The sequence below is a fragment of the Lissotriton vulgaris genome, chromosome 8, assembly GCF_964263255.1.
Source record: "Lissotriton vulgaris chromosome 8, aLisVul1.2, whole genome shotgun sequence".
NCBI lineage: Eukaryota > Metazoa > Chordata > Amphibia > Caudata > Salamandridae > Lissotriton > Lissotriton vulgaris.
The window spans coordinates 10,335,503-10,363,075 of record NC_141696.1 but is presented as its reverse complement, the minus strand read 5'-3'; the positions used below and the strand labels follow the sequence as shown (position 1 = coordinate 10,363,075).

General features: G+C 48.7%; 1 protein-coding gene across 1 annotated transcript in view; it reads left to right on the top strand.

Annotated features, from left to right (window-relative positions):
- LOC147693218 (NACHT, LRR and PYD domains-containing protein 3-like) overlaps positions 1-27,573 on the top strand; it is a 1,290,712-nt gene that overhangs the window by 358,930 nt on the left and 904,209 nt on the right. Inside the window, exons 10-11 of the mRNA XM_086933611.1 lie at positions 7,790-7,903; positions 24,256-24,369. Of these exons, the coding sequence (XP_086789737.1) occupies positions 7,790-7,903; positions 24,256-24,369 (228 nt within the window). The remainder of the gene's footprint in view (positions 1-7,789; positions 7,904-24,255; positions 24,370-27,573) is intronic.

Here is a 27,573-nt window from a genome sequence, read left to right as displayed (position 1 = left end):
CAGCCGCTGCCGCTGTAGCTCTCAAACAACTCGGCAATGCTCTAGCTACCGGATCTAAAGTTGAGGAAAAATATGCACATGGACGTTGCTTATCGCCAAATTGTTGAGTCAAAATTGACAAAGCACATCCCTCTCTCTCATGGACATACAATGTGAAAGGCTTACTGTAGTCGGGAGTACCCAACACAGGAGCCGAACACAACGCATTGCGTAATTCTGAAAAGCTCCTCTGACATTCGTCAGTCCAAGGAATAGGATTTGGAGTGTCCTTAACAGTAGGAGCTATCAAAGGCTTCGCTAACAACGAAAAATTAGGGATCCACTGTCTACAGTACGACGTAATACCCAAATACGCGCGTACTTCTCTCTGTGTAGTAGGAACACTCATTTTCACAATTGCTTGAATTCTTTATGGGGTCAATTTCCTTCCCTCCTTCGATAAGAGGTGACCTAAGCAGGTAACTTCTTGTCGACAATATTGCATCTTTGAAAGAGAAACCTTATGATGGAAATCAGACAAATGGCGTAACAACGACAAAGTAGCCTCTTTACAAAGTTCTTAATCGTCAGCCGCAACTAACAAATCGTCGACGTACTGGACAAGAGTAGCACCATCAGGTAAAACAAGCAAATCGAGTTGTGTCTTCAAGGCCTGACTATAGATCGATGGACTTTCGCAATAGCCTTGGGGAGCGCGCTTAAAGCGGAAACTTCGTCCTCCTAAAGAGAAACCAAAGATATCTCTACTCTCTACGGCAATCGGGATGCTGAAGAAAGCATTCTTCAAGTCAATCACCGAAAACCATGTGGCTGTAGCCGGAATCAAGGTTAGTAAAGCAGTGATATCAGGTACAACAGAAAATTACGGAACAACAATCTTGTTCACCTCGCGAAGATCGATCACAAACCTATATACAGGCGGTTGTGACGTATCAGTTCTTTTCAGAACAGGCAAAACCGGACTATTGCACACATTACCTCTCGTTTCCTCAATCACACCCTTGTCGATCAGATCATAGATGATCGCTAAAAGTGCTCGTTCCCCATCACTGGACATCCTGTATTGTGGAATACGAGGCAGTCTAACATTTGCTTTCAATGTCACAATGTACGGCGGAATCTCCTAAAGATTTACATCGTTAGGACCAGTAGCCCACAGAGAATCAGGGAGAGAAGACAATTCAGGTGGAAGTCTATCTTTAGACAAATACATTGAAGAGATCACTCTCTTACCCAATGTAAGCTATACTTCCGAAGGAGAACAATATAACGTCGCATACCATCTTTTCAGGAAATCCAATCCCAACAAATTCTCACCACAACCTGTAGTCAAAATGAGGGGTGCTTCAAATTCACAAGGTCCAACAGAAATAGACAAAGGACTAGAAATCGGATTCGAAACCGGGGCGCCAGAAAAACCTACTGAAACATTCGTCAAGCCAGACAAAGGTGCGCCAGGGAGTTTAGAGTGCATAATGGAACTCTTCGTAGCACCAGTATCCAACAGAAAAGGCTCTGACACACCTGATGTAATCACTTCAACATAAGGCCCACTCTGATCTACTGGAACTGAAACAACTCCCTGACTTTGTCCATGGCTGTCCTAGCAATCATTACCATTTAGTTCCTCACCTTCGACGTAGTAATCGTCCGTGTAGTACTGTGCCGTTCTACCATAAGCACCATTCTGCTGATCAAAGCTATTCATAGAATTCTGTGGAGGCAAAGGACGCTCGTTTAGACCACGACCTCTACCCCTAGAAGCTTGGGGACCACCTCGACCTCTCACACCAAAAGCACCATTTGAACGCTGTAACAAAACCGGACAACTACTCTTGAAATGCCCCTCTTCTTTGCAATACGCACACTGATTAGGCCCATACGGAAAACGTTGTTGAGAAGACTCGTTCCTCTGCGAGTTTCTCGAATATTGCTGATCCTGCTGATAATCATTTTTATTATGAGTACGGGGAGGATAAGCTTGTTGTAGAAGAACTATAGTCTTCAATTCCTTAGTCTTCTTATTCGCTTTCTCTACCTCATCTTTGCGCCTATTTTCATAGTATTGGGCCGTAGCCAAAATCTGTGCTGACATGGAAACAGCCCAAGCACTTTCAGAATCTTTCAACTTATTGCTCAATTCTGGTAGCAAATTATGTACGAATTTGTCGACGAACAATCTCTGACCACCCTCTGTAGCCATATCCTGACCACTATGATCTACGAAGGTCTCTTCAAACCGCGTGAAGAAGTCAGACACCGTTTCATCTTTCTTCTGCTTACACGCAGACAACTTGTCCCAATTGACATGCAATTCGGGCATTAGAGACTTCATATAAGTAATAATCTTACCAGGAAGTTCAGCAATCAAATCCTCAGGCTTAGCACCGCCTACTTGCCTATTGTCGGCATCTCTGAGATTAACCCATGTATCACCTAATTCATCCGCGTGATCCGTATGACGAATCTTACTCCAAATAGGCTGTGGAACAACATTGCCAAACAACATGTCGATGTCTGCCAAATTCAGGATACACAAACTCACAGTCTGAGTCAACTCCTTATAGTACCCTGCTGGGTTTTTGCGCGGATCAGGCAAAGACTGCTTAATAGCTAAAACTTCAGCACGTTTCCAAGGAACATGTACCCAGACACGCTGAAAGTGAGCCGGCACAGCTGGTGGGTTATTACCTGCACCAGCAGCCACTGCTTCTTTCCATACCGGAGGAACCTCTCTCATTGGATATTGTCGAGCCTTTCTCCTAACTGAAGAATCAGGCTCAAACAATTGCCGAGAAGGAGACTCACTCCTAAATGACAACAACGTCGCAACTGCTTTCTCAACATCCAAAGGACTCACAATGGTTCCTTTCGCAAACTCGGAACGTATATGATATAACTCAGACGGAGCTTGTCCCACTTCCTCATCCCATTTTTCAAAAAGGGAAGCACACATCGTATCAAAAACGTACCGTTGCTTCCCATTGAAGGAAAACATCCATAACACCCTCAAGATCATACTTTGTAGCGTACATAATCCATTTACGCGCCATGTGATCCAAAATCGTACGCTCATCCATATTAAGCAACTGACTTCGTGACTGTCTATGCTCAGTAATAGAAGACATACCCAATTGTCCCCACAAAGGAGAAAAGAAACCAGAAACTGCAGCAGTCATTCTCTGTCTAGCAGAAGGAGAAGGTGAAAGAATAAGAGAGGACGGAACGATAGTAGAAGAATCCAAAATCGGAACAGGAGGAGTATTATAAATAGGCGTAGAAGTAGCAGACGAAGAAGGAGGCAAAGGTGGCGGCCCCTGAGGAGGCTGCGCCAAAGGAATAGTAGCCAACGGAAGAGGAGCTGGCTGTGGTGGAATCACAGGCGGTACAACAACCGGGTGTTGTGGAGATATAGCTGGTGGCGGTGGTGCCGTAGAATTCTGTGCATAAAGGGGTGGCGAACTCAATAGATGCGACATTAAAGGATCTTTTGCAAGATCTTCCTTTGCTTCCTGGTCTTTACGCAGCAAAACTGGGTAGCACTTATCTACAGCTAACTTCCTAACCCTAAGCATCTGTTCGCTCTCCTGCTCTTCCTCATTATCCCTATATGCTATAGCAGCTTGCACCATTGACAAACCTCTTTCTCTTTTATTTTTCTTTGCTAATTTAATTTCTTTCTGTTTGGCTTCTTAGCGCCATATGCGAAAAGAGTCAAACATTGCCGGCCGGGCTTTCTTTTTGAACAGTTTCACTTCGAGATTATCTAGGATTTCTGTTTCAAAGCTACCATAACGGGGCCACTGTAGGACACCGTCTTTCTTCGTATATTTTACCCAGATGTCATTATAACCAATGGGGCCTAACCCATGCTTCACGTACAGTTCATATGTAGGAGTACCAATCGGAGGAACCGGACACGAGTCCTCTAACCGGGAATCCCTAGAATAATCACAACCAAATATCTTTCCAAGTCTGCTAAGACCAGGCATCTTCACTCACTAGTCTAGCTTCAAACTTCAAGGGAAATCTTAAAAACGATAGTCTCGTGAATACACGAGTCCCTCAGCTTTGGGGCCTGCAGGTACCAAATCAAAGCGATCCCGAAGGGATACCAAACAAACTAAGGACTGGGAGACGCTCCACTCATACTTAACTGAAATGTCGATGGCGTCACCAGAACACCCGTCTATCGTCCCGCTCTACAAATCATCTAAGGGCTCCAAGACCGGGCGACAGTCAGGGCAGCAGTCCTTCGTAGCGGTCGGAAAGCGGGGAACCTCGCAGCAAAGACTTTCGGACCACGACGACATACAGGGGTCGATGATGTGGCTGGCCTTCCTCCAGAATTTTCACACGAAGCTCCTCACGATCTTCGGGCTTGGACCGGTACCGCTGAAGTCGCCCTACGTTGGGCGCCAACTGAAGGACTGGGTTTTTAGAGCCCAGCGGCGTCAGGGATAACGCCCGATGCCTTCGAGTTCCCCTGCCTTGGCAAACAGAGACACGGGACACTTCTTGATGACGCCAAAGACCAAGTTTATTGGTTGCAACCAGGAACAGAGATCTACGAAGCACAACACGGGTGGTTCGACAGAGACTGCACACCTTCAATGAGCGAAGCATGCTCTTTTATGCCACATATCATGCCTTAGGCAACATTCCAGACTAGCATACAACTGACCAATGAGAAAATGACATTTCAAAAGTGGCACATGACGACAATCCAATTTTCCGTTGTCCAGCCCACCAAAAATGACTAAACACATTCCAATAACTTGTTCGATCAGGCCGGACAAACCCATCATAAAACCTCAACCCAAATCAGTGATTATGTTGTAAAAGAAGGAGCAGAAACAGATTGGAAGTAAGATAGAAAGGTGGGTGCAGTGTACTGTAAACTTCGGCATGTCCTGTTCTTTGATCTTTATCTGACCTGCTGCCCAACAAGGAACTGGCTAAGCGAGGTCAGCTTCGGGCAAGGAAATCAGTTTGGCCAGGTCACACAGAAGTCAGCTAAGGTGTACGTGTCCCAAGGACCTGCTTGGCCGTAGTCATCGGCCTATGTGAGGGCAACCACACAAAATGGCTGCCGTACACAAAATGGAACCCAAGGGTTAAAACGAAATCCCTGAATACGTAGTGTTCTTATTGATCGATTATGACGAAAACACTCGTACACACCGCATTCGTCATTTGCGGTTCGCTGATACCACAATCGTCTATTTCCGACAACCTTTATTGAAGGGGGTTCGGAACACACAAACTACGGAACTACAAGGGGTTTACCCAATCCCTATGGTATTTACCCTGCAGTAGGTCTGGGAAGCCATAACAAGCCTCAGCATATCCCGGTGGCTAAAGGGGTTTACCCTATCCCTATGGTATTTACCCTAGAGGGGGGTCTGGGAAGCCATGACAAGCCTCAGCATATCCTGGTGACTGAAGGGGGTTCTCCGATCCTTACAGTATTTACCCTGGAGGGGTCTGGGAAACCATGACAAGACTCAGGATATCCCAGTGGGTGAAGGAGTTTACCCGATCCCTATGGTATTTACCCTGGAGGGGGCTGGCAAGTGATGACAAGCCTCAGGATATCCCTGCGGCTGAAGGGGTTTATCCGATCCCTATGCTATTTACCCTGGAGGGGTCTGGGAAGGCATGACAAGCCTCAGGATATCCCGGTGGCTGAAGTGGTTTACCCGATCCCTATGGTTTTTACCCTGTAGGGGTCTGGGAAGCTATGGCAAGCCTCAGCATATCCTGGTGGCTGAAAGGGTTTACCCGATCCCTATGGTATTTACCAGGAGGGGTCTAGGAAGCAATGACAAGCCTCAGAATATCCCGGTGGCTGTACTTGTTTACCCGATCCCTATGGTATTTTCCAGGAGGGGTCTAGGAAGCAATGACAAGCCTCAGAATATCCCGGTGGCTGTACTTGTTTACCCGATCCCTACGGTATTTACTCTGGAGGAGTCTGGGAAGCCATCACAAGCCTCAGGATATCCTAGTGGCTGAAGGGGTTTACCCGATCCCTACGGAATTTACCCTGGAGAGGTCTGAGAAGCCATGACAAGCTTCAGCGTATCCCGGTGGCTGAAGCGGTTCACTCGATCCCTACGGTATTTACCCTGGAGGGGCCAGGGAAGCCATCACAAGCTTCAGGATATCCTGGTGGCTGAAGGGTTTACCCAATCCCTATGGTATTTACCCTGGATGGGTCTGGGAAGCCATGACAAGCCTCCAGATATCCCGGTGGGTGAAGGGGTTTACCCGATCTCTACGGTATTTACCTTGGAAGAAGGGTCTGGGAATCCATCACAAGGCTCAGGGTATCCTGGTGGCTGAAGGGGTTACCTGATCCCTACGTTTTTTACCCTGGAGGCGTCTGGGACGCCATGACAAGCCTCAGCATATCCCGGTGGCTCACTGGGTTTACCCTATCCCAATGGTATTTACCCTGGAGGAGGGGTCAGGGAAGCCATGACAAGCCTCAGGATATCCTGGTGTGTGAAGGCGTTTACACGATCCCTACGGTATTTATCCTGGGGTGTGTGGGATGCCATGACAAGCCTCAACATATCCTGGTGGCTGAAGGGGTTTACCTGATCCCTATGGTATTTACCCTGGAGGATGGGTCTGGGAAGCCATCACAAGCCTCAGGATATCCTGGTGGGTGAAGGGGTTTACTTGATCCCTACGGTATTTACTCTGGAGGCATCTGGGACTCCATGACAAGCCTTAGGATATCCCAGTGGCTGAAGAGGTTTACCCGATCTCTACGGTATTTACCCAGGAGGGGTCTGGGAAGCCATCACAAGCCTCAGGGTATCCCGGTGGCAGATGGGGTTTACCCGATCCCTACGGTATTTACCCTGGAGGGGTCTGGTAAGCCATGACAAGCCTCAGGATACCCCAGTGGCTGAAAGGGGTTACCCGATCCCTACAGTATTTACCTTGGAGGGGTCTGGGAATACATGACCAGCATCAGCATATCCCGGTGGCTGAATGTTGAGCAATTTTCCACGAGGCTCCTGTATGTTTCTTCTTGATGCTGCAAACTCCCAATTCCTTAGTGAATACATCAGGTAGCAAAGATGTATAACTCTTGACTACTCTGATTTCTGCTCAAGCGAAAGGGGACGTGGTGAGAGAAACAAGACAAAACACTGGTCCTTGCGGAATCCAGGCGACGATTCTCTTGCTGAAGTGTTCGGGCCTCTTGTGGTTGCTTCTATAGGCGTACTGTATACATTTACAAATAAGCAAACCTTAATCAACGGTTACTAATTTCCCAACTTGGTTTTTAGTCGGGTACATTGTTGGATTTCACAAACCAAATTACTGTGGACCCTAGCCAACACTTCTACGACTATCGAATAACTCTTTCTGACTCTTGAGTTCCTTCAAGAAGAATACGACAAGATTATAACTAACAGAATATACACTTTTTCTGGTTTTCTAGTTTACCAACTGGTTAGTATGTTTAGTAGTTGGGTTAGATAAATTCTGTGCAGTCTTAAATCATACCTGATAGTCGTTTGATGTTGCTTTGATAAGGGGTTCTGAAAAGAAAATAAACACAAAACAAAAAGAAACAGCCAAAACTGTTCAGGGGTATTCACTGTGCACTGTACATTATATTGCTTTGATTGGTCAACCTAGCTATTCAGTTCTTTATAATGCACTTTTTGTCTTTATCAATGCTTAATTACTAATTCAGCAATGTACATTAGTCCCAAGTTCACAAAAACATCATTAGCGCTAATCGTGACCTTTTTCTTTGCAGGGCAGCGCTACAATCAAAGTCTTACGTCGGACGGACGTTCCAGGGGCCCACCGGAGATGATGAACTCACCAGGAAGAAGACGGGTCCAGAAATCCTCGAGGGATCGGTTTTCAGGTAAGCGAGAGAAAAATAAAGTTACCTGCAGCGGTTGTGTCCACAAGCACTCCGTTCGCAGGACTGCTAAAGGCGGGGTTGATTGGAGGTCAGGAATCGCTGGGGAATCAGGAAACAACAGGCGCTCTCGCAGAGATGCTCGGAATGATGTGAAGCATCGCCGCATTGCCAGGGCAGTCTATTTATACCTTTGCAGAGCCTGGAAGATTCGTTAGCCTCACGTGAGGTCCGTAAATCGTTTAGTAGGTTATTACATGTGAGAGGGGCACAAGTTATTACACGTGAGGTGAGCAACGGTAAACGTGCCAAACAAGCATAGGCAATTTTAAGACTTCGTGTCTCACAATAATAAGCATTGCTAAATGTAAAGGCAAATATATAACAAAGGCAAGGCAAAATTTATAACAAGGCAAGACATTTCTGATTGTGATTACTGAATGACCTTAACACATAATAGAACTAATATAGTTATTTGTTACATTAGAAGTCACAGAACGGTACCTTAAGCAAATTGTTAGGTGATAATAGCATGTGAACCCATGACAGTTCTCCCCCCCAAAGGTCGCCTGATAGGTCTGGGTTTGTCTGGATAAAGGGCATGAAATGTTTTAATCAGGCGAGGAGCATGGATGTTTGATTCTGGTTCCCAAGACCTTTCGGATGGGTCATACCCCTTCCATTCAATTAAGTAGTACAGGCGTCCGTGGAAACGCTTGGTGTCCAGAATTTTGTATACTTCAAATTCAACATGATCCCCCACTACAATAGGTGGAGGAGGGTTATCGGATCTAGTGGAAGGATCAAATGGTTTTAGAAGGGATACATGCAAAAAATGGGATGAATCGAATAATCATCAGGGAGATGTAACTTCATAACAAGCATTGAAAATGCAATAGGTCTCGCAGCATTAGAGTTAGTGCTTTTAGAATTGTTTATGGTTTTTTTTTGTAAATCTTTAACATTTTTGTTTCCTGTAGCCAATGCTAAAGAATTACAAATAAAAAAAGCCATAAACAATTCTAAAAGCTCTAACTCAAATGCTCCGAGACCTATTGCACTGTGTGAGGGTGAGGGGTTGAGGGTGACTGAGGGTGAGGGTGGGTGAGGGTGAGTGAGGGTGAGTGAGGGTGAGTGAGGGTGAGTGAGGGTGAGTGAGGGGTTGAGGGTGAGTGAGGGGTTGAGGGTGAGTGAGAGTGAGGGTGAGTGAGGGTGAGTGAGGGTGAGGGTGAGTGTGAGTTAGGGTGAGGGGTTGAGGGTGGGTGAGGGTGAGGTTGAGGGGTTGAGGGTGAGTGAGGATGAGTGAGGGTGAGTGAGGGGTTGAGGGTGAGTGAGGGTGAGTGAGGGAGGGTGAGTGAGGGTGAGTGAGGGTGAGTGAGGGTGAGTGAGGGTGAGTGAGAGTGAGTGAGAGTGAGGGTGAGTGAGGGTGAGTGAGGGGTTGAGGGTGAGTGAGTGAGGGTGAGGGGTTGAGGGTGAGGGGTTGAGGGTGAGGGGTTGAGGGTGAGGGGTTGAGGGTGAGTGAGTGAGGGTGAGGGGTTGAGGGTGAGGGGTTGAGGGTGAGGGGTTGAGGGTGAGGGGTTGAGGGGGAGGGGTTGAGGGGGAGGGGTTGAGGGTGGGTGAGGGGTTGAGGGTGAGGGGTTGAGGGTGAGTGAGGGGTTGAGGGTGAGTGAGGGGTTGAGGGGGAGGGGTCGAGGGGGAGGGGTTGAGGGTGAGTGAGGGTGAGTGAGTGAGAGTGAGGGGTTGAGGGTGAGTGAGTGAGGGTGAGGGGTTGAGGGTGGGTGAGTGAGGGTGAGGGGTTGAGGGTGAGTGAGTGAGGGTGAGGGGTTGAGGGTGAGGGGTTGAGGGTGAGTGAGGTTGAGGGTGAGTGAGGTTGAGGGTGGTTGAGTGAGGATGAGTGAGAGTGAGGGTTAGTGAGGGGTTGAGGGTGAGGGGTTGAGGGTGAGTGAGTGAGGGTGAGGGGTTGAGGGTGAGTGAGGGTGAGGGTGAGTGAGGGTGAGGGGTTGAGGGTGAGTGAGGATGAGTGAGAGTGAGGGTGAGTGAGGGGTTGAGGGTGAGGGGTTGAGGGTGAGGGTGAGTGAGGGGTTGAGGGTGAGTGAGGGTGAGTGAGGGTGAGGGTGAGGGGTTGAGGGGGAGGGGTCGAGGGGGAGGGGTTGAGGGTGAGTGAGGGTGAGTGAGTGAGGGTGAGGGGTTGAGGGTGAGTGAGTGAGGGTGAGGGGTTGAGGGTGGGTGAGTGAGGGTGAGGGTTTGAGGGTGAGGGGTGTCCCCAAACAGAAAGTTCCAAACTTTGCCATTGGCATATTCTAAACCTCACTCTTAAACATTACATACCAACAGTCACTATGCAATGCTGAACAAACCCGGCAATTGGTGAAAACGGCCAACTTTCAAAATCTAGAAAAGTTAATGCCCTGTAACAATTTTGTAAAACCCCGGTCAAAATCGCCCAGAAAACAACCCTGAATAAAAAATAAAACTGACAACTAAATAGATTCCTACTTGCCTCCCTACTGGGTCCATAGACTGACACCAAAGGACATCATCAGAAATAATAGTGACAGTACATCAACGAGTCACACTTAACCAGCTGCCGAGGGTACTGGCATCTTGGTCCTAAGAATCCTTTCATTTACCAATCTTAAAACGGAGGGAACAGTCCAGTTATCCACTAACAAGCATTTGTCACAAACCTGATCAAACGACCGATCTCCGGCAAATCAGCGCCAACAACTAACACGCCTATATTGAAGTCAAATAAAATCCCATTCTGCTCGAATTCTCAGTAAGTTTGCTGCTAGCAGCCAGTAGCACATTAAGGCCTTTTTAGTTTGATGAGTTGTACACAATGTTGTTCATTTTTTGGTTCTTAGCTCCATGTTTGCCTTTAAGTAAGTCTGGTCCCTTGACAACCGCACATAATTTAGAATGGACCCTTGAAGATAAAGGGACTTTGCCCCGCACAAATGGTTTCATAGGCAGGCCTTGCGTGTATTATTAAAACACTTTATACTAATAGAGGAACCGTGATTTTAAGCAATTTACCACGGTTGGGTTCAGCACAGTACACTTAATTAAAAAGTGTATCCACTATTAAAACACTACAGTAGTTTTGGGCGCCTAGATGCTACATCTGTGTCCACTGAGCATTTACAGTTCCCATCCCAGCGGGATTGACTCAGCCTTCCAGGCTTCAGAGGTCGATATAATGGGTACAATTGATTTGGGCAGTAATAACACCTATTATTTAAGAGCTGGACACAATTTAGTCTGCTGTGTTCTGTATGATAAATCGATATTACATTTACTCACGTGCCCGGTGAGCCTGAAGGACTGGCCGGCAGCTCTGCTGTGCCATCTCTCTGTGCCGTGGGCTTCCAGGCGCCTTCTTAGCCTGAAAGAGTCTCTGTAGCTCCAACCATTGGCTCTGTCATTTCAGGGGAGTATCTTAATAACTATACCTTTTACTTAACTTTCGAAGTCGAGAGGGAAATCCCGTGGGATCTCGCCAAATGTCACAGCACCCTCGAAGGGAACACGAGAGCAAATAAATCCGGATTATACAGAGACAATGGTAAATCATTTCCACCGTACAGGAGCAGAGCACTGCACTGCAGGCAACTCAACCCGAGCATGTCGGGATTTGGGACCCGCTGAGAGGATTCGGGAAGCCAGCACCGGAGCGGAGCACGAGGGCCTGCGTCTGTCAGCAGTGATGGCGGATTAGACACTGATTGCTGCAGGGGGGGGCACTCGCGGGAGGCACGCTATTAAACTGAGTCTTAGACCATATAATTGTTTCTGTGCTGAGCACAGGCCCCGGCATCATCTATGGAGTGAGCGAGGAGAGGGAGAAAGGCGGGAAAAAAGAAGGAAAACCTGTGACGCGAGGCACGGGGTAAGCAAGAAGAGGGAGGAAGCACAGGAGAGATATGGTGGAAGCAAAAGGATAATAGGGAAAAGGAGAAGCCAAGGAGACATGAAGCAGAGGTGAGAGGGGAAGCGCAGGGGGGAGGGGGAGGTAAAACAAGGTGAGCTGAAATGAAGCAAAAGAAAGAGGAATTAAATGAGGAGAAGAAGGAACTGAGTAGAGAGAAAGAAAAAGCATTGTCGAGGCTTTCCAGGCCAGATAAGAAGTAGAATAAACGTGAATGGGGGAGGAGGGAGGAGAAATGCGTCTCGGCCGGAGCAGGGGGCGGAGCAGGGAGAGCGGGCTTTGGAATGTAATTGACACGGCCGGCCGGTCGTGAAACTGAAAGCATGGCCGGCCGGCCGTGAAAGCCTTTGATGCGGCAGGGGAAATGCGAGACGGCGGGAAGGGGAGGGGGCGGTGCGGGTAAACAAAGACTGACGTGCACGCGCTTTTAAGCTCAATGCGCATGCGCATTGAGCTTAAAAGTCACGGGCACTGCAAGGAATCGCCACGATTCCTTGCAGTGTGGATAAAGAGTTGATAAGCCCCCATAGTCTCGCTTGCTCGATGCGCATGCGCATCGACAGGCGAGACCTAAAAACTGGATTAAGGACCTTCTCTATGGGAAATAGTCCTATTAACCGTGGTTTCAACTTTTTTGGTCCTTCAATTTGAATGTTTTCAGTTGACAGCCAAACTAATTCCCCTTCCTTATGGGACAGACTTGGCAATCTATGCTTGTCAGCTGTTTCTTTCATTTTACTCTTGTTTTTGGCTAAGATTTTACTTACGTGTTCCTGAAATGATTGCAACTTTGCTAACCTTTCTGCAACTGCTGGCATGTTCTGTTCGTTCTCGGGTAATGTCTCTGGCAAGGAGCGTGGATGTTGCCCAGTCATAAAGTAAAATGGTGTAAATGTAAATGTAAATGTAAATGTATTGGCATTTATATAGCGCACTACTTACCTGTAGGGTCCCAAGGCGCTTCGACCGCTGCGAAACCCTTCCTGGCTTCCCTGAGAGATGGTCCCTTAATGGGTATCTCCAGGGTGAGACCAGGCATCCCCAGCGGTCTGGTGGGGCCGTTAGTGAAGATAAGGCAAGCTAATGCCCAGAGTTGCCGAGTGTGATCGCTGATCAGAGTGGGCACCGAGGCGAGAGAATTATCGAGTCCGCTGACCCTGGTCCAGAAACCTGCCGCGCCAGGAATCGAACCCTGGTCCCGGGCCGTCCTCTGCTCTCGGGTCTGCCGCCTCTAACCAGTGAGCCACATGGTGAACATCCTAATGCTGAGTGAATTGTGTTGTTATAAGAAAACTCAACCAAGGGCAGTGTCTCATCCCATTCTGATGACATTGTGCTAGTCAGGCAATGTAAGCTTTGTTCTATGACTTGATTAACCCTTTCGGTTTGACCGTCTGTTTGAGGATGGAATGCAGAGGACAAATCCAGTTCAATTCCCAACTGACTACTGAGTTGTTTCCAGAAATTCTACACAAATTGGGGACCTCTATCTGAAATATTTTTACTTGGCAGTACATGCAATTTGATTTGACTATGTGATTTAAAAATATTTTACTGAACTCTACTGCTGATGGTAATTTAGGTAAAGGAATAAAATGCCCCATCTTAGACAGCAAATCTACTACCACAAGAATAGTGGTGAAACCATTGAATTTTGGTAGATCAGTGATAAAATCTAAACTAAGCGTATGCCAAGGGTATGGGGGTATAGCCATTGGTTGTAAATATCCTTTCAGGCAGTATGTACAGCTTTCTGATGTGCGCAGACTGGGAAAGTCTTGACAAATTGTTGTACAACTGAGAACATATCTTTCCACCAGAAATGTCTTTGTCACAGATCTTAGGTTTTGTGTATTCCAGGATGAGCGGCTGTGGCTAGATCATGATTCCGCCTGATGATTTTCGGACGCAAATCATTGATAGGAATAAACAATTTCTTTTTGTGAAAAAAACAAACCATCTTCAATCGTATTGTATTTCTGGGAAAGCCAATTATCTTTATTCAAGACTTTAACCTGTTTTCTAACTAGGTCTAATAAAGTCTCTGAGTTAGTTTCAGCACACACTTTTTCAGCTGGAATGATACTTTTTAATTCTTTCTCTAGATCGTTTTGCTTTTCACACACTAGGCGAGAGAGAGTGTCCGACAATAATTGTTTCGCCCCGAGGCGATAAGTGATTATAAAATCAAATTCACCAAAAAATTGTAACCAGCGCATCTGTCTTGGGGTGAATGCTTTTACTGTGGAATAAAATTGCAGATTTTTGTGATCTGAAAAAATGGTAACTGAGTGTTTAGCTCCCAGGAGATGAGGTCTCCATTCTTGGAGTACTGGTTTTATTGCTAATAACTCACATTCTGCAATTGTGTAATTCTGTTCTGCTGCTAAAAGTTTTCTTGAAAAAAGGCTATAGGATGTAAACAACCTGTTTGATCGTCTTTTTGCATCAAAACTCCTCCGATAGCAGTTTGTGAGGCGTCTGCTTCCACATAAAAAGGTCTGGCTCGATCTGGATGTGTAAGGATAGGTGCTGCTGTAAAAGCCTTTTTTAAGGTTGCAAAGGCTTGGTCTGCTTCTGGACTCCAAAGAAATTTCTTTCCTTTTTGCAGTAATTGAGTAATAGGTACCACAATTTCTGAAAAGTTGGCTCTGAAGCCTCTGTAAAAATTTGTGAAGCCTAAAATGCGTTGTACATCTTTAACTGGCTTGGGAGAAGGCCAATTTAGAATGGCTTCCACTTTTTTGGGGTCCATTGTGATGCCTTCTGGAGATAACCAATACCCTAGGAATTCCACCTTAGGTGAATTAAACACACATTTCTCCAGTTTTACAAAAAGAGCATTGTCTCTAAATTTTTCCAGAGCTAACCGAACATGTTCGGTGTGTTCTTTGGAATTTTTTGAATAAATCAAAATATCGTCGATATACACTATGACGCAGATGTCTAAAAGATCGTGCAAGACTTCGTTTATGAAATATTGAAGCGCTGCAGGAGCGTTGCACAGACCAAAAGGCATCACAGTGTATTCAAATAAACCGAATTTGGTACGAAAGGCAGTCTTCCATTCGTTGCCCTCTTTTACGCGGATCAGATGATAGGCTCCGTGTAGATCCAATTTTGTATATACACTCGAACCTTTCACTTGGTTAAGGAGAACAGGGATCAAAGGCAACGGGTACCTATTCTTAATAGCCACCTTGTTAACCACGCGATAGTCGATACAGGAGCGCAAATCTCCCGTCTTTTTTGCTGCAAAAAAAAGGGAGATGAAACTGGCGATGTGGAATGACGGATGAAACCCAGTTCCAATAACTCATCCAGGTAAGTCCCTAAATACTGGTTTTCGGGTTCGGTCAATGCGTATATTCTACTACATGGTAGTTTTGCCCCCAGGATGAGATCAATTCTACAATCGTAGATCCTGTGGGGTGGTAACTTAGTAGCTTTGACAGGATCAAAAACATCAGAAAAATCCTGATATTCCTTTGGAATGTCTATGTGATCTGTGGTTATAGCGGCACAACTAAGGGGCATGATAGGATCTTTTGTGTCTTGATAACAGTGTAGCATGCAGTTGGCTGAGTCCAAAGTCACTGTGCGTTTTACCCAGTCAATTTTAGGATTATGGAGTTCCAACCAAGGAATACCAAGAATAACCCCAAAAGCCGGTGTATCAATTAAATCGAAGACTGTGTATTCTGAATAACCATTGTCAGTGACAAGTAATAACGGTGTTGTGTTAAACCTAATTAAGCCAGAGGATAAAGCCGATCAATCAACAGCCCGCACTGGTTCTGGTTCTCTTTTTGGAATTTGAGTCAACTGAAGATTCCTAGCTAACTCTAAATCAAAGAAAGTACATGTGGCTCCTGAATCTATGAGCACAGGAATGCTATGTCGTTGTTGTGTGGACAATACTAAAAGTATCCTGACAGTGAAGTGTTTAGGTACATGATTTGTTACACAGGTTACAAATTGTGAGATCTTAGTATTATGTTTTCCCAAGGAATCGATCTCTTCATTCCCTGAGATGATTAGTTTTCCGACATGTGTAAGGTATCAGTTGTTATGACTAAAGCATTCTTTTTTACTGGCCTTATGGGACAATCTCTGGCAAAATGACCAGCCTTTCCGCAATATAAACATAGGTTCCACTGTGGAAGTCTTATTTTTTTTTTAACATCATTTTTATTGCATCACCAATATAAAAGTACAGACAAGATATTCAGCAAAATGAGCATGACACGGACCAGTTCAATTGAATACATTCGTTGTTCTCCCGGGGGGCTCTCCCCGCTTGCGACGTGGGCAGCCTCATCTCCGTCTTGGTCTCATACTTCTTACATTGTCTGACCGCTTCATTGTGCACATAACCCTGGAATGCTTTTGTGATTTACGCCCCTCCCCCTCCCCAATTTTCGGTACCCCAACATCCCTCCAAACCAGCTTCCTAACCGCCCTCCCCCGTGGTCGCGCTGCGCTTGAGTAACCATGTACCAGTGCCTGGTGTGTTGCAGGAGGAAGCAAACAATCGCTAAGGTGTGTTCTCCTGTGTAGTGGTAGGGTCTGCTCCGTCTAGGTCGCTCTCGCCTTCCTGCCCCTCATCGTCCACATCCCTGAGCGCCTGCACCATCACCTCCCATGCAGTCGCCCTTTCCAGTGCTTTCTCGTCATTCGACCTCCAGGCCATCTGGTATCGTAGGGTACTATCCCACGCAGCCCATCTCAGACACTCCCCATACCATCTTTTATACGTGGGCCCCACTCTGGACTTCCAATTTCGTGTGATCTCCCGCTTGGCCAGGATAAGCCCTAAATCTATAAATTTACTAGTCATCGCATTTCTAGGTGTGTGTGGGAACCAGTGGAGGATGCCAACTGCCTTAGTGTATTGGATATCCCTGTCCGTCGCCCCGTTAAGGGCCCGTCCAACTTCCTGCCAGTAGTCGCCTAGAGAGGGGCAATCCCACAGCATATGACAGAAATCCGCCCCCGCTGTATTACATCTGGGGCAAGCAGCGTCGGTCGCCCCAAAGTACTGCTGGATTTTCCCGGGCGTAAGGTAAGCCCTGTGGATAACATAGAAGTGGATTAATTGGAACCTGGCATTCCTCGAGCTCTTCCGCGCCCTCCTCAGCAGTTGGCCCCAGGTCGTGTCTGGTATCTCCACCTGGAGGTCCAGCTCCCACTTGGCCTTCAGGGCTGCCAGAGGTTGCAAGGCCTCCCGCTGCATCCGCGAGTACAGGCATGTGACGGCCTTAAAGGTTCCCGCCGCCATCATGGCGTATTGGCAGGCCATTGAAGTACCTGGTTCCTGCAGCCCTTCCCCCCAGTGGGCTCGCATGGCGCCTGTGACTGCTGCGTGCAGCAGATAGTCACCCCTCGGTAGGCCAAATCTCTCTTGCAGGTCCCGAAACGGCAACAACACCCCATCTTCGTAGAGGTCACCCAGCACGTGTACTCCCGCCTCCTCCCACCCGAGCAAGCGTGACCAGTCACCTCCATGTGGGAGGGCAGTGACCATTCCCAACGGTATTTCGGGGGCGTACATAAGGCGGACACCCGCCCGCTTACGGGCCCGGTCCCAACATAGACGGAAAGTCTGCTCCTCGGCCGTCAGGTCTCCCACTCGGAGTTTCTGGTGCAGCGTGATATAAGCCAGAACGTGTCGCGGGGTGCCTTCGACTCTCGCGTCTTCGGGACCTCTATAAACTCTTGCCACCTCCTGAGTAAAAGTCTGCAGCTGGGCAGCGAGGTAATATCCTTCGAAGTCCGGCACTGCCATACCTCCCTCGTCTTTGGGGCGTAGCAGCGTGTCGAGCGCTATGCGTCTCCTACCCGTGCCCCACAGGAACGCTATAATCAGTGACCTCAGGCGTTTGAAAACCGAACTCGGGATCCATACCGGCAGTGTCCTAAAATAGTACAAAAGCCTGGGCAGGGCTATCATTTTAAGCAGAGAAATTCTACCAGCCAGAGAGAGCGGTAGAGTCGCCCAGAAGTCCATAGATCCACGCAGGGCGTTAATACAACGAATTACATTGCCGTCCAGCAGGTCAGACGGGGTGTGGTAAACATAAACCCCTAGATAATGTAGGCAGCGCGGCTCCCACCGGAGTTCCTGAGCAGTGAGTGGGCACGGCTCTCCCGGCCTCAGGGGAAACAGACAGGATTTAGGCCAGTTGACCCTCAGGCCCGATAACCTACCGAACTGCTCCAGTAGCCTCCGCGCCCCCTGAAGTTCGGCGCCGGCATTGGCCAAAAACATCAACAAGTCATCCGCGTAAAGGGAGATGAGGTGCGGCCTCCCCCTAAAAGGCAAACCTGCGTAGTGGCGGCCCAGTCTGACTACCGCAGCGAAGGGTTCCATTGCTAACGCAAACAGTAGCGGGGACAGGGAACAACCCTGTCTAGTGCCACGCCTGATCGGGTATTGGCTCGAGATCAGCGCACCCACCCGGACCCTCGCCACCGCCTCAGTATAGAGGACCTTGGTCCACTGTATATATCCGTCTCCCAACCCAAAGCGGCGCATCACCTCATACAGGTATCCCCATTCGAGGCTGTCAAATGCCTTCTCAATGTCGATGGATAGGACAAATGGGGAGACGGTGTCTGGCCAGTCCACACCCATCAGTCTCGTGAGTCTGCGGATGTTATGAGTGGTGTTGCGTGTCGGTATGAAACCGCACTGGTCACCATGAACCAGGCTCGTCATATGCACTAGCAGTCTGTTGGCCAGAATTTTACTGAGGATTTTGTAATCCGTCGTCAACATAGATAACGGACGGTAGGAGGCCAGCGCCGCACCCTCTCTGCCCGGCTTCAAGAGTGGAATCATAAGGGCCTCGCGCATAGAGCCCGGGAGTCGGCCCTTCTCCTGCGCCTCATTGTATACGTCGCGCAGCCGTGGAGCAAGATGCTCTAGGTATTTGCCATAAAATTCGATCGGTAGACCGTCAAGGCCCGGGGTCTTGTTTCTAGCCATCTGTTTTACAGCGCAACCTATTTCTCCGAGGGAGATTGGCCGCCCTAACTCTTCTGCCTCCGAGTCCTCCACTCGCGGCAATTCTAGCCCGTCCAAGAACTCCTCAAGCTCCTCCGTCCCTCCCGTATCACCACTCAGATAGAGCCCCTCATAATAAGCTCGGAACTTGTTCAGGATCCCGGGTTGGGTGTGGCAAGGCTCCTCCCCTGGCTCCTGTATCCTCATGATCGGCCCTCCCCCCCGGATAGGGTTAGCAAGCCAAGCCAACATCGCCCCCGCCTTATCACCTTCCGCATGCGCCCTCGTCACGTACGCCTTGTGGTCGAAGCTACGCAGCCGCTCTAGCTCTACCGCCAGCCCCTCCCGCGCCCCGCTAAGCCCCTCCTGCAATTCTGGGTGATTCGGGCGCCTCTTCTCAAGATCCCTCAGCATTGTCTCAGCCTTGTCTAAGTCATCCAACAGAGTCTTCCGTGCCCCTGCCGTGTGCCCAATACAGTGTCCCCGCACCACCACCTTGAAAGCATCCCATTCAACCGCCCTCGCGGACGCCGAACCACTGTTCTCCTCAAAATATCTCTCGATACGGTCACTCAGGGCCTCCCTGAACAACAAGTCGTCCAGGGTGTCAGGTTGCAGGCGCCATGTTGGCACGCAGTTAACAGTCACCATCCATTCCAGAGACATCAACAAGGGGTTGTGGTCCGATATCGTCCTTGCCAAGTATTCCGCCCCTCCCACCGCAGGGAGCACACATTCCGAACAAAGAAACGCATCCAGCCTCACATGTAAATCATGCAGGTGCGAGTGAAAGGAGTAGTCCCTAGTGGTGGGGTGTAACGCCCTCCATGCGTCCGTGAGGGCCCAGCTCTCCTGCCATTCTAATCTACGCTTGGCGATCCTATGTGCAGGGGACGCGCGTAGCGGGGGATGGGACCTATCTAGTAGCACATCCTCAACCGAGTTGAAGTCCCCCCCCAGGAGGACCGGCCCCGCCAAGTAACCCGCCAATTTACCCGAGACGTTAGACAAGAAAGCGGGCAGGTCTACATTAGGAGCATACACATTACAGAGCGATATCATCCTGCCTCTCAGCCTTCCTTCCACCGCCACATATCTGCCCTCTGGGTCTATCGATGACTTCGAGACTTGGAAGGGGACCCCCGCCCGTATCCAAATCAATGTCCCCCTCGCAAATGCTGAGAACGTCGTGTAGAATAACTGCCCCCTCCAGCGCCTTTGTAGAGCCGCCCCTTCCTGCTTATTTAGGTGCGTCTCCTGCAGGAACGCTATGTGAACCCCCCTACGCTTGAGGTACGCCTGAACCTTATGTCTGCGCGTCATGGACTGCATGCCCCGCACATTCCAGGTCACACATTTCAACGCTCCAGTACTAGCCATTCCCCCCTACACAACCGGACCATACAGCAAAGAACAGTGTTCGCCTAAGTCCCGCGACCACGGGCCCTCCCCCCCACCCTCTCCAAACAGGAAGCCAAACCCCTCCAACAACTACAACCCCGTGAGCAACCCCAACTGCTCGCAACTCCCACCCCCCCAGGACAGGCCCCCCCGCAACTGGAAGTACCCCCATCCAAACCAACACTCCCGACCACCCCTCAAGGAAAGGTGGTAATATTCGCAGTCCCCACTGCGATGACCTTAGGGGCCAGTAAGGCGCGGCTCAATGCTATAAGACCTCCAACAAATCAGCCCCGCGCGCTCCACCCCACAATCCCCACATTACAGATCCCCAAAACCTCAATCAATGTCCTTCCATTGCTGCGGGTCCATCGCCCCGGTGTCCAACCAGCGAGTCCATTCCGCCAAACCAGTTCAACACGCCTCCAGTATCTCTCCCGAGGTCTGCGGCGTCACAATAGGGCCCCGGGCTCCACCAAATTCCGATTGTCCTGTCTCTGAGCCTGTTCCCGGGGCCTCCGAATCCGTGCCCTTCCCAGACTGAGTCCTGGCTGCTCTAGATAAGTCCACCACCGCCTGTAGGGCCGCCTGCCTCTCCGCCTCCGTCTGCGACATCGATGGTTTCCCGGTCCTCTTGCGATTCTTTCTGATCCGTTGGGACTGTCTGATCGGCTTTTCCATCTTGGCCTCTTCCTCCCTGGCCTTAGCACCGTCCGTTCCTGCCTTATAAGTATCCCACCAGTCCCATGCATCTGCGGAAGTCGTAAAGAATAAAGACTTTTCGTCCACCACCACTCTTAGCTTGGCAGGAAACAACAGGGAGTACTTGATGCCTTCCTGGCGAAGCTCGCGCTTGAGGGACAAGAAGTTTGCCCGAAGTCGCTGAGTCTCAAACGTGTAGTCCGGGAACATGGTGACTCTGTTGTTTTCCACCTGGAAGGGCCCTGCCTCTCTCGCCCTCTGTAAAAGCCAGTCTCTGTCCCGGTAATGGAGCAACTTGAACACCACCGGGCGAGGAGGAAGGCCCAAGGCTGGCGGACGCGCCGGAACTCTATGAGCCCGCTCCAGAGAGAAGAAGGGGGACAGGCCTTCAGGTGCTACCTCCGTCCGCAGCCAGTTGTCCAAGTAGCCCACCATGTCGTCGCCTTCAATTTTCTCCGGCAGGCCCACTAGGCGTATGTTGTTGCGCCTGTTCCTGTTTTCAGCATCCTCGGCCCTCCTTTCTAGTACCTTCAGACGGTCCATCACGTCGGCCATCTGGGCCTTCACTGTTGCCTGGGCCGGGGCTAAGTCCTTAACCGTCGCCTCCACGGATTTCACCCTGTCCTTAAGTTTGTCGTGGTCGGCCTTCAGGAGGCCCAAGCCCGTTGCCACCTGAGCTATATCTTGCTGCAGGGCATCCTTTGTGGTGGCGATGGCTTCCAGGATGCGATCCTGCATCCGCTGTAACGCCGCCTGGTCTCTTTCCGCTCCTTCCGCCGCCTCAGTGTCGGTCGCGCCATCCCCCTTCCCCTTCGGTTTCCCCATCTGGGCCGGGATGGGCGGTGGTCCTCAAATATGTTCCTGGTCGCCCTCCGAGCGTCGCCGGGCACCGTCCTCCGGCCGGGTTCTCAGGGCCAGAAATATCACCAAGAGGCGGGATGCACCGAGCGGTCGTGGCTCGGCCAGCGCCAGTTGTGCCCGAGATCCGGGGTTCTCGTCTTCGAGTCACTGTCGCACCGTTGTCGCCCCAATCAGGAGACGGTCCTCAACCACCGCCCAAGGGCGCGCCCAAAGATCTACCAGCACCTGGGGAGAGGCGCGACGCGGCCGCCAGCACCTCTAGCGTGTCCGGGAGCGGTCTTCAGTGGGTCTCCGGGCAGATGTCTCCGTCACAAGCGATCTCATGCCATCGCCGCCATTTTGGGGTCCGCGACTTCTCGGCCGAGTTCAGCTTTCGAAGTCAAGTTACTGCTGCGGGAAGGCTCGGTGTCGTCTTCCGCGGGTCCCGGACCCTCCGCAGTACCGTCTAGTACCGGATAATGTCCTTTATCTCGGGGTTCGAATGAATTTTCAGGATATTTTCCGGGATCGGGCACGGAGCTCCGAGCTCACGCTGCCTACCTCCTCGGCATCCAAGCCACGCCCCCCCACTGTGGAAGTCTTATTTTCAGATTCCTTACTCTCTGATTTGAAATGTAAGTTTCTGATATCACCTCTTGGCCTTTCTCCTTTATGTTCCACCAACCTATGCTCTAGTTTCACAACTAATTCTTGAAACTTAGCAAAATCTTCGGGTAATTCAACTATATGAGCAAGTGAATCCTTAATATCATCTCTAAGACCTCAATAAAAGAGAGATACTCTTTTTTCTGCTGGCCAATGAGTTTATGCGAGTAACCTATTGCATGTTGTGGCGTAGGTGATCAAATCCTTAGAGCCCTGCCGTAAGTTTAATAGCTCGTTATCTGTGGCTTGAAGGAACACATGTTTGGCAAAAAGACTGGACATGGCTGTTTTAAAATTGTTTAAATTATGTAAGAGAGGGTCATCATTATCAACCAGTGGCATAGCCCAATTAGCTGCCAACCCTCCCAGATATGAAATGATAACGGCCACTCTTGCAGTGTCACTAGTAAAAATCTGTGGCTTGCACAAAAAGTGCAACTGACATTGACTCATAAATGTAGATAATCGACTGGCGTCTCCTAAAAATCGTTCCGGATTTTCTAAAGGAACTGGAGTGGGAGTAACCACTGTAACTTGCACTGGATCTGCAGTAGTTCCTGCCAAAGTCTGAGTGTGAAAAGCTGGTGCACCAAATTTAGGAGGCGCTAAAATAGAACGTCCTACTTCAGCTGATCCCCTCCAGGTAGTAAAACCAGTTCTGGTCCTATCTAATTCCTGCCGTAAGGACTGATTTTCATGGCGTAATTCCTGCATTTCTTCATTAAGTTTCTGCACTAGCTGGGCTAACTGATTAACAATCATGCTAATTGTCCTTCACAAATTTACAGCATCAAGAAGAAACAGTACGTGTGGCTTTGCTTTCTGTTGAGCAATTTTCCACGAGGCTCCTGTATGTTTCTTCTTGATGCTGCAAACTCCCAATTCCTTAGTGAATCAATCAGGTAACAAGGATTTGTAACTCTTGACTACTCTGATTTCTCCTCAAGGGAAAGGGGAAGTGGAGAGAGAAACAAGACAAAACAATGGTCCTTGCGGAATCCAGGCGATGTTTATCTTGCTGAAGTGTTCGGGGCCTCTTGTGGTTCCTTCTATAGGCGTACTGTATGCATATACAAATAAGCAAACCTTAACCGCATGCGCACTAGTGGTTTTCCCGCTGTGCGCGGCGCTTTTGAAAAAGCCGCGTTACATGACGAGCTGAGCTCGTCATGAGCGTGCGAGCGGCCCAACTCATGACGAGCTCAGCTCGTCATGAGCGCGGAAGGGGTTAATCAACGGTTACTAATTTCCACACTTGGTTTTTAGTCAAGTACATTGCTGGATTTCACATACCAAATTACTGTGGGCCCTTGCCAACACTTCTACGGCTATCGAATAACTCTTTCTGACTCATGAGTGCCTTCAAGAAGAATAAGACAAGATTATAACTAACAGAATAACACCTTTTCTGGTTTTCTAGTTTACCAACTGGTTAGTATGTTTAGTTAGATAAATTCTGCGCAGTCTTAAATCCTACCTGATAGTCGTTGGATGTTGCTTTGATAAGGGGTTCTGGAAAGAAATAAACACAAAACAAAAAGAAACAGCCAAAACTATTCAGGGGTATTCACTGTGCACAGTACGTTATATTGTTTTGATTGATCAACCCTCAACCACTCTCAGCAATTGTCCTTGTCAACAAATCCACAATGATAATGTGTCAGGTTATGTTAGCTAAATAGCTATTCAGTTCTTTATAATGCACTTTTTGTCTTTATCAATGCTTGATTACTAATTCAGCCATTTACATTAGTCCCAAGTACACAAAAACATCATTAGTTCTAATCGTAACCTATTTCTTCGCAGGGCAGCGCTACAATCAAAGTTTTACGTCGTACGGAAGTTCCAGGGGCCCACCGGAGATGACGAACTCAGTAGGAAGAAGACGGGTCCAGAAATCCTCGAGGGATCGGCTTTCAGGTAAGCGGGAGAAAAACAAAGTTACCGGCAGCGGATGTGTCCACAAGCACTCCGTTCGAAGGACTGCTAAAGGCGGGGTTGATTGGAGGTCAGGAATCGCTGGGGAATCAGGAAACAACAGGCGCTCTCGGGGAGATGCTCGGAATGAAGCAAAGCATAGTCGCATTGCCAGGGCAGTCTATTTATACCTTTGCAGAGCCTGGAAGATTCGTTAGCCTCACGTGAAGTCTGTAAATTGTTTAGTAGGTTATTACACGTGAGAGGGGCACAAGTTATTACACGTGAGGGGAGCAAGAGTAAAAGTGCCAAACAAGCATAGGCAATTTCAAGACTTTGTGTCTCACAATAATATGCATTGCTAAATGTAAATGCAAATATATAACAAAGGCAAGGTAAAATATATAACAAGGCAAGACATTTCTGATTGTGATTGCTGAATGACCTTAACACACTGGATTCTTAGAACTAATATAGTCATTTGTTACATTAGATGTCACAGAACGGTACCTTTAGCAAATTGTTAGGTGATAATAGCATGTGAACCCATGACACTGAAGGGGTTTACTCGATCCCTACGCTATTTACCCTGTAGGGGTCTAGGTACCCATGACAAGCCTCAGGATATCCTGGTGACTGAAGGGGTTTACCCGATCCCTATGGTATTTACACTGCAGGGGTCTGGGAAGCCATGACAGGCCTCAGTATATCCCGGAGGCAGAAGGGGTTTACCCGATCCCCACGGTATTTACCCTGGAGGGGTCTGGGAAGCCCTGACAATCCTCAGGATATCTCAGTTTCTGAAAGGGTTTACCCGATTCCTTCGGGATTTACCCTGGAGGTTTCTGAGAAGCCATGTCAAGCCTCAGAATGTCCCTGTGGCTTAAGGGGTTTACCTGCTCCCTATGCTATTTACCCTGGGCGAGGAGGCGGGAAGCTGTGACAAGCCTCCGGATCTCCCGGTGGCTGTAGGCGTTTATCTGATCCCTATGGTATTTACCCTGGAGGAGGGGGCTAGCAAGCTATGACAAGCCTCAAGGTACTTCGGTGGCTGAAGGGGTTTACCCAATCCCTATGAGGGGTCTGGGAAGCCATGACAAGCCTCAGGATATCCTGGTGCCTGAATGGGTTTACCCGATCCCTACTGTATTTACCCTGGAGGATCGGTCTGGGAAGCCATGACAAGCCTCAGGATATCCTGGTGGCTGAAGGGGTTTACCCGATCCCTACGTTATTTACCCTGGAGGCGTCTGGGAAGCCATGACAAGCCTCAGCATATCCCAGTGGCTGAAGGGGTTTAACCGATCCCTACGGTATTTACCCAGGAGGGGGTCTAGGAAGCCAAGACAAGCCTCCGGATATCCCAGTGGCTGGAGAGGTTTTACTGATCCCTATGGTATTTACCCTGGAGTGGTCCGGGAAGCCCTGATAAGCCTCAGGATATCCCGGTAGCTGAGGGGGTTTTCCCCGATCCCTACGGTTTTCCCCCTGGGGGTATTAAGAGTCAGTCGTCCAGTGTAGTTAGCAGACTACATCTCCCAGCAGGCTTAGAAATAGCTGGAGATTGTGCGCTCTCCCATCCTGCGCCATGAGACTCCTTTGGACGTGATATGTGCGCAATAGAAATATCCTGACTTGACTTGACTTGAAGGCAGGTCAGCTGATGATGGGGATTTAAGCCAGCTGAGACCGGCCTCAGGTGCTTGGCTTTCTTGTTTGGATCCTGTCCAGCTCCCGTGATTCTTGGATTCCAGCTTGTGTCTGCAGATTTGTTTGGATTCTTGTGCTTCCTTTTAAGATTTCTGTCCCTCAGATCTGTTAGAAGCGATTTCCCGTGCTCTCTTTTCCCTCTCGCTGTAAGACGCGTCAGAGCGTTCTGCCGTCTTTTCCTCCCTCACTTTAAGGCGGTCTCTGACCTTCCGCCGCCGCTGCTGGGATTGTTGCCGGCTCCGGGAACGCATTTGTCTCGTGCTCGGGCTTCCCTATTCCCCGACCTTTTTGTGTGCGTGGTTGTCCTTCCAAGCAGAGGTTTCCTGCCTCTGGGGAACACGCACGGTCGTCATTTATTTTATTTTACACAACACTAGTCCGCGTTTGTTTAGACTGTTGCCTTTTGCTGAGTCTTGCGGGGGACGCCCGCCTTTTATTTTACATTGCTGCTCCAGGTGGTGAATGGCCCGGCTGTCTTCTTTACTTTAGTTATCCCGGATTTGAAGGGTGACCGGGTTCTTCAAGATAGCGCTATAGCGCTTGGATATTTAGTTTTTGTTTTGGGAGACAATCTCTTTCTGATTTTCCTGAAGCGCTGGAGCGCGGTTCTTCATGTACGAGGAACAAGTTATTGATCGATTATTTTTGTTTGGACTGTTCTACCAACTGCCAAAGAACTCCTGCCTTTGAATTTTGTGAACTTGCCGAAGGCTTACGTGAGCAATACAATTGAAGAAGACCATCGCTACTTATAAGTGCCAGAGTACAAGTAAATGGAAGGGTGCACAATAACTGGAGAGGGTGATTTTTGTGTAATTGCTATAGTGTTCTGCATTATTTGTCTTTCTTTCTCCCTCGCGCTTCTATATTCCGGTGGGACCCATCCTTCTCCTAGTTGGCTGCTGATTGGGACTTGTGAATGGTTCTTCTTGTTCCCTCCTTTTCTGGATATATTAGCTCCCTCTAGTTCTTGTCATGCCAATCAAGGGGCGGTGATATCTCTAGGATGGGAACAGACATTTTCTTCGCTCCCGGAGAAAAAAAGGGATTTATCATACAAGAACCCTTAATTTAGCGACAGACAGCCAAGCCTACGGAAATATTTCCCCCTGATCAAAGACCAGTCAGCCAGCATGGATGAAGCCATGGCTCCTGAGACTACAGAGTCTACCATGAGGGAACTAGCCGCAGCAGTAGTTAACCTCCAAACAAAACTCAAATTAGTAAAGGGAGAAAACCAAAGACTTCTCACTGAACTTAACGTTTTTAATACGCAGAAGCAACTAGAGGTCAGGGGGATAGATACCACACCTAAGTAGATGCGTAGCTATTTTCAATCCGCACACTTCCAGGTTCCCAAACACCAATCGATTCCAGCTTCCGCAGATGTTACACCTGCTCCAGTCAATGTCACTGTGGTTACGCCACCTCAAACCCCTCTAGCCATGCCTGAAAGGTTTAGTGGCGATAGCAGCAAATATGATTTTTTTATGAACC